At 54.1% G+C, this 12,063-nt stretch overlaps 1 protein-coding gene across 1 annotated transcript in view; it reads left to right on the top strand.

Annotated features, from left to right (window-relative positions):
• Positions 1 to 12,063, top strand: part of CLPTM1 (cleft lip and palate associated transmembrane protein 1) — a 39,383-nt gene that overhangs the window by 24,840 nt on the left and 2,480 nt on the right. The window contains exons 6-13 of the mRNA XM_006871350.1: positions 6,638 to 6,723; positions 7,206 to 7,326; positions 7,879 to 8,123; positions 8,515 to 8,608; positions 10,257 to 10,447; positions 10,692 to 10,787; positions 11,025 to 11,160; positions 11,444 to 11,611. Of these exons, the coding sequence (XP_006871412.1) occupies positions 6,638 to 6,723; positions 7,206 to 7,326; positions 7,879 to 8,123; positions 8,515 to 8,608; positions 10,257 to 10,447; positions 10,692 to 10,787; positions 11,025 to 11,160; positions 11,444 to 11,611 (1,137 nt within the window). The remainder of the gene's footprint in view (positions 1 to 6,637; positions 6,724 to 7,205; positions 7,327 to 7,878; positions 8,124 to 8,514; positions 8,609 to 10,256; positions 10,448 to 10,691; positions 10,788 to 11,024; positions 11,161 to 11,443; positions 11,612 to 12,063) is intronic.

Genomic DNA, 12,063 nt, shown 5'->3' with positions numbered 1-12,063 from the left:
CGCTGGAGAGCAAGTTTCAGTGTCTCTTCTAACATCCATTTTGACCTTTTCCTTCTTTCTTGTTTTCTTAATGACTTTTTGCTTTCTTCACATGTGATGTTCTTGACGTCATCCCACAACTCTTCTGGTCTTCGGTCTTTAGTGTTTAATGTATCAAATCTGTCCTTCAGATGATCTCTAAATTCAGGTGGGATCTATTCAAGGTCATATTTTGGTTCTTGTGGACTTGTTTTCATTTTGTAGGACAGAGTATTAATACACTTGGCCGTTAAATCAAAGCATTGACGGTTTGACTCTACTGAGAGGTGCCTTAAAAGGAAGGTCTGGCAGTCTACTTTTGACAAAACAGCCATTGAGAACTCTGTGGAGCACAGTTGTCCTCCAACACACATGGGGTTGCCATGAGTGGGAATTGACTTGACGACAGTTGGTGATTACGTTAGATTGCATTGTGGAAGGTGAAATGCTCTACCCACTGCCAGCTGATTTAATCTCATGTAACTTACTCCTCCAGGAGGCCCTTGGTGGCACAGACAGTTAAGCACTTGGCTATGAACCGAAAGGCTAGGGGTTTGAATCCACCCAGGAGCCTCAGAAGAAAAGGCACATGATATCCTTCTGGAAACACAGCCATTGGAGCACAGCTCTACTCTGACCTACATGGGGTGCCAGGAGTCCCAGTCGGCATGATGGCAGCTGGTCTTGTTTGCTTGGTTTGTTGAGTTTCTCCACAAGCCTGACTAAAGCAGTGTGGCCAAACCCTTGGGAATCGTTGCCTAGCCCAGTTGACCCATAGTGTTACTGTTAACTGTCACATGAGAATCAGCAGTTTTCTTCCTAGCCCACTGTGGGAATATGCCAAGAACGTGTCAAATGACCTATTACACTGGGCAAATCAAAGTGTTGCCTTGAGGACTGAGGTGGTCCTAACGCAAGCCATTCCCTTCAGTCCCTTCATATGCATGTGAAAACAGGACAGTGAATAAGGAAGACTGGAGAAGAAATGGTGCTGGTAAAGTGGAGGATCAGTGACAAAGAGATGGCTTAGTACAGTGGCTGCCACCGTGGGCTCCAGCATAACGTCAGTTGTGAGGAGGGCTCAGGTGCAGGCGCGTCTCTGTGGTACGGAGGAGTCCTGCAGTACCACGCATCACTTTTGCATGGCCTTTCTCGCCGTGGTCTTGTGAGATACCCTCAGATGATTGGTTGGGACTGCAGATGGGGTGCTGTAGCCCACTAAGGCAGTTGGACCATTGCTTGCCACATGAGTGAAAGAGCCTCACAAGATTTACCCGAGCCAGAGGCCCAAGGGGCTGAGGACCCAAGGGAGGTCTGTCTGGTTGGCACAGCTGAGAAGCGGCTGTGTCCTAAGATGTGTTTGTGTTGTTGTTGTTGTTAACTATGATTGTGATCTGAGTGAAGGCTTGTAGAGCAGGTTAGTTGTCCCTGACACGGTGCAGACACATTGGGTCTCCTGACAGTGCTTGCGGTCTCCGTAATGGAGAGCATTCTTCCTACTTCTTCCTTGAGTTTGCCGCCTCCGTTCTGGCTTTTCTCTGTATTCCAGCTTCTGAGCTTTACCCCTGGCCAATTGCTGCCCTTTTGATTTCATATGGTTAATGGAAATCATATGGTACACGCTAATGAGCATGCTGACCACCCTCTTACTGTGTGTGACCTTACCCTTCAGCCATGTTAACACCTGTGTACTCTCTAGTTGACGTCCTGGTATAGTGCTGAAGGATAAGCACTGGACCGCAGGGTGTTTGCACTGCAAGGTTGGTGGTTGGAACTTACCAGTTACTCTTCAGAAACCCTATACAGGGTCGCTATGGGCCGGAACTGACTCGGCAGCACTTCGTAACAACAGTGGCTAGTAAAAGGAGCTCTGGTAGCGTAGTGGTTATGAATCGAGCTGTGAACCTCAGGGTCAGCAGTTCGAAACTACCAGCTGTTCCGTGGGAGAAAGATGAGGCTTTCTGTTCCCATGAAGATTTACAGCCTCGAAAACCCTGTACAGGGTTGCTATGAGTCGGAACCGACTCCACGGCACTTAGCAACGACAACAACAGTGGCTAGTAAACCACCAGGTTTTTGTTGGCTGCCTAAACATCTTCGTTGGAGATGTCTAGGTCCTTTACCCATTGTTTGTCATTTTGTTGTTGAGGTATTGAAGTTTTCTATAAATTTCAGAGTTTAGTCTCTTTTCAGATACGGTGTTGCCATTAAGTTTTTCCCAGTTTGTAGGTTCTCTTTTTGCTCTTCTGGAGAAGTCTTGTTGATATTCATAATTGTTTCATTTTTAGGAACTCTGGTAGCCTAGTGGGTTATCAGTTGGGCTGCTAACCCCAAGGTCAGTATTTCGAATCCACCAGCCACTCCTCAGGAGAAAGATGAGGCTTTCTGCTCTCATAAAGATTTATAGCCACAGAAACCCTATAAAGAGTCACTGTGAGTCGAAACTGACTCCACGACACAGAACCATCATCAGTCACCCAGTTTTGTCTTCTGTGGTTTGGAACTTTTAATTATGTTTGGTAGACTATTTACGACATGAATTACAGCCCCTAAATTTGCCCTGAAGCCCTGTTGTGGTTGCTGTAGGATAAGAACCACAAGGTTGGTAGTTCAGACCCACCAGTTGCTCCTTGGAAACCATATACAGGCTTGCTATGAGTTGGAACCATGGCAGTTAACAACAACAGAGGTTTACTCCTACTTTGTCTTCCAAAATCAGTACAGTTGTAGATTGAAGTTTTACGTCTCTGATCCATCTCGAGTTAATTTTTGTATATGGTGGTGTGAGGTATGGATCAGGTTTCATTTTTAGGGTTGTTGGAACTTTGGTGGAGATTGTGTTGAATTTATTGATTGCTTTGGGTAATGTTGACACCGTAAGTCTGTTAAGCCTTCCAATCCATGAACATAGAATGTCTTCATCTCCATGTAGAGTATCTTTCCTTTCTCTTAGTGATAATCGTCTGTACACAAGGCTCTTGCCTTTTGGGTTAAGTGTCTTCTTGGTACTTTATTCTTATAGGTGCTGTTATACATGATGATGATGTTTCCTTGGTCTCCTTTCTCTGCTTGCTCATTGCTGATGGAGAGGCATCGATCTGATTTCTGTGTATTGACCTTGCACCTTGCCGTTATACTGAGTTCATTTATTCTTGTAGCATCCTTGTGAATGTGAAATCATTCACATCACTCTATGTGAAATCATACCATCTGTGAGATTGGGTGTTTTTACTTCCTTTTCATACTTCTTCTGGTGTAAAACTATCTTAAAAAATGATGAAGTCTTTTTGGTATCCTCTTCACTGGATGAAGCAGAAAGCTGATGCCCCTTCATTGGTTCCCAACATTGAGTGTGAAACGTCACCCAGCATCTGCTAAGCACTGCCCTCAGCGAGTGTGTTTACAGAATCGCATTCTGCAGGAGTGTTCTGCCCAGGGGACTTCTGGGTAGTGAAATCTGTCAGCCTGTTCTGGCCAGAGGCGAGCTGAGGTCATGTGATATGCACAGCCGCCCGCATGGATGTCTCCTTGCAGATGGGACTTGTCAGGGGTTGGATTGAATGGGCTGGACACTGCCGATGCCACCCGGAATGTGACCGGGCTGGACAGCTTGTTCACAGCACTCTGCGGACACCTGACCCACATCAGTACTGAGCTGTTATCTGCATGTGTGCGGGGTAGGCAGGGTTTAATTGTATGACTTCGTTGCTATGACATATCTAAAACAGACAAATTCGGCAGTAGTTGTTGTTAGCTTCTGGCATGTCGTCTTCAACTCATAGCGACACGGTGACGGAGTAGACCCAGCTCCACGGTGTTTTCTAGGCTGTCATCTTTATAGGAGCAGATAAATTGCTAGGTTTTTGCTTTCCCATGGAACCACTGGGTGACTTAGAACCACCAGCCTTTTGGCTCCGTAGACAAGCGCTTAAGACTCTTTAGGCAAATTCATGAAGACACATAATAGACTAGTGGTTGCCTAGGGCTTGAGAATTGTGGGCCATGACCACTGTCTGGTTTTCTGGAGCGTGAGTGTGAGAGACTGTGTTCTCGGTAGATGTCCTGGATGTCGGTGTGGTTGGCACGAGTGCAGTTGGCACCAGTGTTATCTGACCCTCCCTCCCTAGTCACAGAGCTGGGACTGCTAAGCTGGGAAACCCGAAGGGCTCTGGACCACCTTCCATCACCAGGACAAAGGTTGAGCATGTAGCGTCAGAAGGCCCCCTCCCTCCCCAGCGCTGCCTGTGGAGCTACAATGCCAGCCACTGAAGAAATCTGAAGCTCTAGGACTTTCTCTGAGAAGGGGGGCTGCTTCCTCCCCAGAGAAGCCGACTCCTCCTAGGCTACTCCTGCCTGGATGCCTCCACACTGCAGAAGCCTCTCAGCCTGAGCCCAAGCCTGCCTCTCCACCCCTCTTCCCTGAGTGGCATGGCCTCTAGGGATCTGCGAGGCCAGCTGCCTTGGGCTAGACAACCCACAGCAGGTCCCCTGATGATCCTCTCCAAAGTGACCACCCCTGTTTGGGTGCTTCTTGCACCCCATGGACACAGGGCCACTCACTGAGTTTAGAATATCAGGAATGGTGGGGTGATGATGTTAGTGCCCACAGGAGAGCAGTAGGCCTGGGCTAACACCTGCCTTTTAAAGCCCCAGGAGTGGTGTTAACAGTGCGCTTGTCCGCAGAACACTGAGCTCTGTCCCTGAGTGGTGGGGTTTCAGCCCTGGGACCTGCGTGTAACACTGACAGACTGGACACCCCACCTGACCAGCTTCTGTATGAAGAGCTGCTACTGAGGAACGGTGGGGACTTTTGTCCTCAGAGGAGGGATAGATCTTACCCAGCCTCCCTCAGCACCTGGCCAGCTCCATGCCCAGTTCACCACCTCTCCCTGGCCCTCTGAGGCAGGAAGAAGTCACAGAGGCAGACTGTGTCTTGTTCTAGCCTAAGGAAGCGCTGGAGTCCCTGAGTGTCACAGAGAGTCAAGCACTTCCTTGACTACTAACAGAGAGATTGGTGGTTTGAACCTTCCCAGGGGCACCTCAGTAGACACACCAGGCAGTCTGCAACCCCGTGGAGCGGTTCTGCTCTGCACACACGGGGTCGTGGTGAGAAACAGTACACTGGACGGCAGCCCACAACAGCCAGAAAAAGGAAGCTGTAAGCTGTGTAGGGCACGCAGGGTCAGTGAACTGTGTGAGCAGGCGCAGCCCTTTCCTCAACGGCTTGGGCTTGGGGTGGGGAGCCTGCACCAGCCCGGCCGAGGGGCTGACCCAGGCCTGGCCTTTACAAGAGGAAGTGTGGCCAACTCTTGGCTGGGAATTCACAGCCCTGGAGTTCTCACACCGGTAACTCCAAATCTTCCCCAGCCAACCACTGTTTAGGCTCACTCACTCACTGAGCCCCGCTGGGGACCCTGCTGCTGGCCCAGCAACCCCCTCACGGGCCTCTGCTGTGAGTGAGGGCAGACAACAAACAAACCAACCGTCTGTTTGGTGAATGTTGGATGTTGAGGAGCATGGTGGTCGGCAAGCCCCGTGAAGGAAGGGGCATCCAACCAGGGACTTGAAGGATGAGGAGGGGGCAGCCATGAAGATAACGGGGTGGAGGGGGCCAGCATCTCTACAGGGCCCTCCTCAAACAATATCCACTGCCATGGAGTTTGCTCCAACTCAGCAATCTTAAGTAGGGTTTCTGAAATTGTCAGGCCTCGTCTTCCTCCCTCTGCAGACCCCGGGTTGGCCGACTTGAAGAGTGAGGATGAGTTGGATCAGGGTGGGAGATGATGAGGGCGTCTGGAGTTCTAGAACATCGGGATGACCTAGTGAGTTCCATAGACTGCAGGGGCATACAGCCAGTGAAGCAGCAGGTGTCCAGCAGGTGGCGCTGTGGCTGGCACGGTGCACCTGGAAGCTGGAAGTGGAGGAGTGGTTGGGTTAGGGAAGGTCCACAGGCGGATAGAGGGGGCACAGCAGATTCTGATCTGGTGAAACCCCACTGCCATGGGGTCCATTTCGACTCACAACAACCCTGTGTAGGGTTTCTGAGGTGCTAAGTCTTTCCAGGAGCAGGCAGCCTCCTCTCTCCTGTGGAGCGGCTGGTGGCTAGCAGCTCAGTACTTACCCTGCAGGGATACCAGGGTCCCGTGTTTGTTAAGTGCCGTCGAGTCAGCTCCGATTCATAGCGCACCTTTATAGGGTTCTCATGGAGACCCACGTACACACAGAACAGAATGCTGTCTTGTCTTGCCCCACCCGTGATCTATTGTGGATTGGACTGTTGGGATGCATGAGGTTTTCGTTGGGTGGTTTTCAGAAGTAAGTTGCCAGGACTTTCTTCCTAATCTGCCTGTGTCAGAGTCATCCACAAGTCTCCTCTGACAGATGGGGTGGTACACTGGCTGGGTGATTGGTCCACCGCTGAGCCCCTGTCATCATGAGAGAAGGCTCATTGGGGAAGGGGAGTCAGACCTTATAGTATATGTCCTCATCACTGGGTTGTGGAGGAGGCGTGGACACCCGGAGACCCGTGAGCAGCTGTTGGTGGGAAGATGGTGCTTGGTCAGAGAAGGAGCTGCCAACAAGCCCCCCCATCCACCCTGTTTCCCACCCTCCCTGACAGTGATCAACAAGTACAAGCGCAGGCGGTTCCAGAAAACAAAGAACCTGTTGACTGGAGAGACAGAAGCTGACCCGGAAATGATCAAGGTAAGTGCTGGCAGGGTCGTGGGAGCCTCTGTTCTGCCCTCTGGGACGCAGTTAGGAATCCACACCAGGTGAAATCACAGGAATGAGCACCAGCCCTACCAGGTGCGTCCCATCTCCATTCCCCTTCCCAATGAGGAATCTGAGGTGCTGGCAGAGGTAGGGCAGGGACCCCCCCGCAGGCAGACAGCCTCACAGAGTGAGTGCTCAGTGAAGCTGGTTCTAGAGGGCATAGGCTGAGGAGCCTGCTTCTCAGAGGGTGCTGCCCCCTGTGTGAGGAGACTGTGGGGTGGAACCTGAGGTGTCATGAGGCACCCACACACTGTCAGGCCCTGTGTTTCCTTCCCTAAGGCAGGGAGGGTCCAGGTAGGTGGTGTCTGGAGAGGACTTGCTCGGGGTAGCAGGCGGTCTCTTGGCTGTTACGATGGTTTGGGGACCCTCCTGGCGCCTGGCCTGCTCTGAAACTCTGCTCCGTCTACCCGCAGAGGGCCGAGGACTATGGGCCTGTGGAGGTCATCTCCCACTGGCACCCCAACATCACCATCAACATTGTGGACGACCACACACCGTGGGTGAAGGGCAGCGTGCCCCCACCCCTGGACCAGTGTAAGTCCTGCAGCCCCCCCAACAGTGTGAGCAAGGTGCTCCAGGACCCACCCGCCCCTGCCCTCCCCCCTGACCCCTGACAGGGCTGTGTGCTTGTCTCCTCTCACCCTGAGCCCCGGTGAGGCCTCCTGGGACCCGGGGCAGACCACCCAGCCCATGTCTCATGCAGCTTACAAGCCATTTTCCAAAAAGCTGTACCAGACGCCAACTTAAAAACTGGGGCCACATCTTGTACACATCCAGGTTTCTGGCTGCTGCTGTGACAACGTGGACGTGTGGGTACCCCGCACCCCTTCCCTTGCGCTGCCACGGGCTGGAGCTGAGCATCAGCTGCCCATGTGGTTGGCCCTTTCCTTCCCAGGTCCCTCCGCTGAGGGCAGGAGCCCTTCAGCTCCTCACAGGCGTCTCTGTCAGAAGTGCCAGTCAGGGTTCTAGATGTCTGGATTTGCCACTTGGGTCCTCAGAGGCCTTGGGAGTATCCCCTCCATCCTTCCTGGACACTGTGGCCTCCGGCCCACAGGCTGAGAGCAGGCCTTGTCCTTCCGCTCACAGATGTGAAGTTCGATGCGGTGAGCGGAGACTATTACCCCATCATCTACTTTAACGATTACTGGAACCTGCAGAAGGACTACTACCCCATCAACGAGAGCCTGGCCAGCCTGCCGCTCCGTGTCTCCTTCTGCCCACTCTCGCTGTGGCGCTGGCAGCTCTACGCTGCCCAGAGCACCAAGTCCCCCTGGAACTTCCTGGGCGATGAGCTCTACGAGCAGTCAGATGAGGAGCAGGACTCAGTGAAGGTGCGTCGGTTCTGTGTGGAGCCGGGCCTTCCCCACACCTTGCTGGGCCCAAGGGGGAAGGGGAAGTAGGGCTCCCAGCCCACAGTTTCACAACCCCCTGGGGCCCCTGAGCGGACAGGAAGTGTGTGCTGGGCCCTCCATCCCAGGGTCCCTGCCGTTGCTGGACCAGGCCCATGTCCGGGAGCGTGGGCTTGGACGTGGTGTCTGGTGTCGAGATGTGGCCTGGTCTTACTGGGTCTCTCTTTCTGACTGTCCCTTCATCTCCCTGCCCATCTCTTGCCTTTGGGGTCCTCATGTCTCTGGGCAGCTCTGAGGTTCAGTCCAGTCTGGGGGAGAGGCCCAGGAGCCCAGGGTAAGGGAGGTGGTGCTCACAGGGTGCTCACCCTCCCAGGTGGCCCTCCTGGAGACCAACCCCTACCTGCTGGCTCTCACCATTGTCGTGTCCATCGTCCACAGCGTCTTCGAGTTCCTGGCCTTCAAGAACGGTAGGGGTGGGGCCCTGGGCCTAGGCTTTCTGCCCACCATTCTCTCAGTCTGGGGTCTCCAAGCTCTCCCCTCTGGAGCTTGGGGAGGGGCAGTGGCCCCAAAACTCCCAACCCAGAAACTCCCTCCCACAGGGCGAGGCACCAAGGGAGGGGTAGGTGGCACCTCCAGGAAGCAGGCGGGGAACTCCAGGCTGGAGCAGGGAAGCCCCGAGCTGCGCCTCCTGTCCTTCCCAGCAGCCCGCCTCTGGGGTGACCCTCAGGACAGGTGGCCTTTGGTGGTGGCAGCCTTGTCACAGGCTTGGCCTGGGAGCCAGTGGTCTTGCCCACAGTCCCACTGGACCCAGGCAGCTGGCTCCAGAGCCCCCACTTGGTTTCCGGCCACGCAGGTCCCTCCTACCTTCCCCAGTCACTCCTGGTCTGAGCCGCAGTCTTCTGCTTGGATTCTTGTTATTGTTTCGGCGTCACCACTGTGATGAGTGACCCGGTCACTGTCGGAAGGCCCAGACCAGCCGCCATGTGCCCCGTGTCTTAGAGGCTAGCTGTGAGCTCTTAAAAGTAGACTGGCAGCCTTGACTTCTGAGTGACTCTGGGTGGACTCGAACCCTCGTCCCTTTGATATGCCACTAGGGACTCCTGCATATGAAGGGCTTTCAGAAAGTTCATAGAAAATTTCCATTGTCTTTTAATTCCATTATTCCACAAACTTTTTGAAGTCCCCTTATGTACCTAGAAGGAGAGCTATTGGCTCACATGGTAATTCCTCATTTTACTTTTATTGAGGAAATACCCAACTCTTTTTTTCAATACAATTCTTTTCAGTAATATCTTTTATTTATATATGAAGGGGGCTTCAAAAAGTTCCTGGGGAAATTCCATTGTCTTTCCATTCCATTTGTCCGAAATGAACTTTTTGAAGCCCCCTCATATTGAATGCTGTTCGGATTAAACCCTCCACCGACACTGTGCCAGCCGTGACTGGGCCTCTTACTCCAGATGAGCCGTGAAGACACAGGGAGGTGTGGCGCACGCACACACACACCGGCACTAGGCCAGCTTTAACACACAGATCCCTTCTCCCCCTCTGGGACTGACCGGGGGTCTGTAAGTGACCCCCTGAAAGCACCCTAAGGAGGCAGTGGCCTGGTGAGGCAGACATTTGTAGGGAGCCTGCCCAGCTTGCTGGCACTGCCCTGTGCGGCCCGGTCTTCTCACACAACACGGGCCTCAGGGCCGTCAGCCCCACTGGACACAGGGGAGCCAGGGAGTACCAGAGGTGCTGCCTAGGGTCCTGCAGGAGCTTGGGGTGGAGGCCGCAAAGCAGGGCGCTTATCCCTGCCCCGAACTCATCATGGGTAGTGGCTGGAGGAGGTGGTCTCCAAGTCCATGTCCCAAATCCTCCCACCCCAGTCCACAGCTGGATGCCTTACCCCCCTCCACCCCATCAGTCAGCCCAGGAGTATTCTCAGCGGTATATGCGCACTGCCTGTCCCAAGTGCACCCGAGACTTCCCACAGAAGAGGGCATCCCACTCCGTGGAGGACATTAGGCTAGGGGTCTGAGGAGGATGCATCTGCTTGGGGGGTGTGCTGTGGGAGCCGCAGGAGGCCTGGAGGCTAGCTCCCCCACCGCCCTGGCCCCCTGTCCACAGACATCCAGTTCTGGAACAGCCGGCAGTCTCTGGAGGGCCTCTCTGTGCGCTCGGTCTTCTTCGGCGTGTTCCAGTCCCTGGTGGTCCTCCTCTACATCCTGGACAATGAGACCAACTTTGTGGTGCAGGTCAGCGTCTTCATCGGGGTCCTCATCGACCTCTGGAAGATCACCAAGGTCATGGATGTCCGGGTGAGCTGGCTCTTACTCTGCTTTGGGGCCCATCGGGGGCGAGGGCAGGCTGGCCAGGCCAGGGACTCTGGAGCTGGCCTGGGGCTTTCCCAACGCCCGCTGCACTCCCTGGACCAAGGGGGATTTTCACATCAGGGGAGTTTCCAGGTCACGTGGGGCAGGGGGACTGGGAACGGTGGGGAAGGGCAGGAACCAGCGGGGCAGCTGAGCTGACCACCTGATAAGGCCTCTCTCCCATCCCCAGCTGGACCGGGAGCATAAGCTGGCGGGGCTTTTCCCCCGCCCAACCTTCAAGGACAAGTCCACATATGTCGAGTCCTCGACCAAAGTGTACGATGACGTGAGTGTCCCTGCGGCGGTCCAGGCCCGAGCATAGTGTGGACTGGGGTACCTGCCTGGGGCTCAGGTGGGCTTGTGCCTGAGGTCCACGTCACACCTGAGTCCAGGCCTGCCCCATGTCCTGCAGTCCAGAGTTCCCAAGGCACTTGGAAATCCCCCTGGGCAGGCCTGCCAGGCCAGGTGTGGGCGGGTGGGGCATTGCCGCCTCACAGCCTCCCTCCTGCCCATGGTCCCACAGATGGCCTTCCGGTACCTGTCATGGATCCTCTTCCCGCTCCTGGGTTGCTATGCCATCTACAGCCTGCTGTACCTGGAGCACAAGGGCTGGTACTCCTGGGTGCTCAGCATGCTCTATGGCTTCCTGCTGACCTTTGGTGAGACACCCTGGGGCACCCGAACTAGTCTAGAGACACCTGGCCCAGCTTGGGGGTCGGTAGAACATCCTGGAGGAGATGCACTGTGCATTCCAGTCCCTGGGGGGGCGGGGGAGGTGGTTAAAGAGACCCTTAGGTAGGACAGGTCTGGGGTGTTCCGGAAGCAGCTAGTAAACCAAGTGGGTATGGAGAGGGGTAGGTGACGTGGATGGTGGGATCAGGCAGCTGAGGCCGGAGCTGCAGGCCGCCTCACACTCCCCCTGCCCCACACCAACCGCCACAGGCTTTATCACAATGACGCCCCAGCTCTTCATCAACTACAAGCTCAAGTCTGTGGCCCACCTGCCCTGGCGCATGCTCACCTACAAGGCCCTCAACACCTTCATCGATGACCTGTTTGCCTTCGTCATTAAGATGCCTGTGATGTACCGGATCGGCTGCCTGCGGGACGGTGAGGCCAGCCAGGGGCCCCCCCGCAAGACTCGGTCTTTGCAGAACCCCAGTTAGCTCCCCAGCAGTACCTGCTGGGTCGGGTGTGTGTTAATTACCTAGTGCTACTACAATAGAAACCCCACAAGTGGGTGCCTTTCACTAACAGAAGTGCTAGCTAGAGGCCTGAATTCAGAGCCTCCATTCTAAGGAAAGGCAGACAGAGAAAGTCTGCCACCTCTGGGGGAAGGTGCTTGTCTGTTTGGCTTTTTCCTGGTTGCTCGAAGATCTCCGTGTACCCTGACAGCTGCCTTGCCTTCTCTCTGCTGTTTTTCCTTGTTGGTTTTTGTCTTTTATGTCTCAACAGAGATTAACTCAAGAAACAGCCTGCACTAATCATCAGTAAATAGAACAGACAACCCATTCTCAAATGGGGTCACTGCTGCAGCCATAGAGGTTAGGGGTTTAATACAT

Source organism: Chrysochloris asiatica, unplaced genomic scaffold, assembly GCF_000296735.1.
Source record: "Chrysochloris asiatica unplaced genomic scaffold, ChrAsi1.0 scaffold00168, whole genome shotgun sequence".
Taxonomy (NCBI): Eukaryota; Metazoa; Chordata; class Mammalia; order Afrosoricida; family Chrysochloridae; genus Chrysochloris; species Chrysochloris asiatica.
The sequence above is the reverse complement of the archived record's forward strand: the minus strand, read 5'-3'. Positions and strand labels throughout refer to the sequence as shown.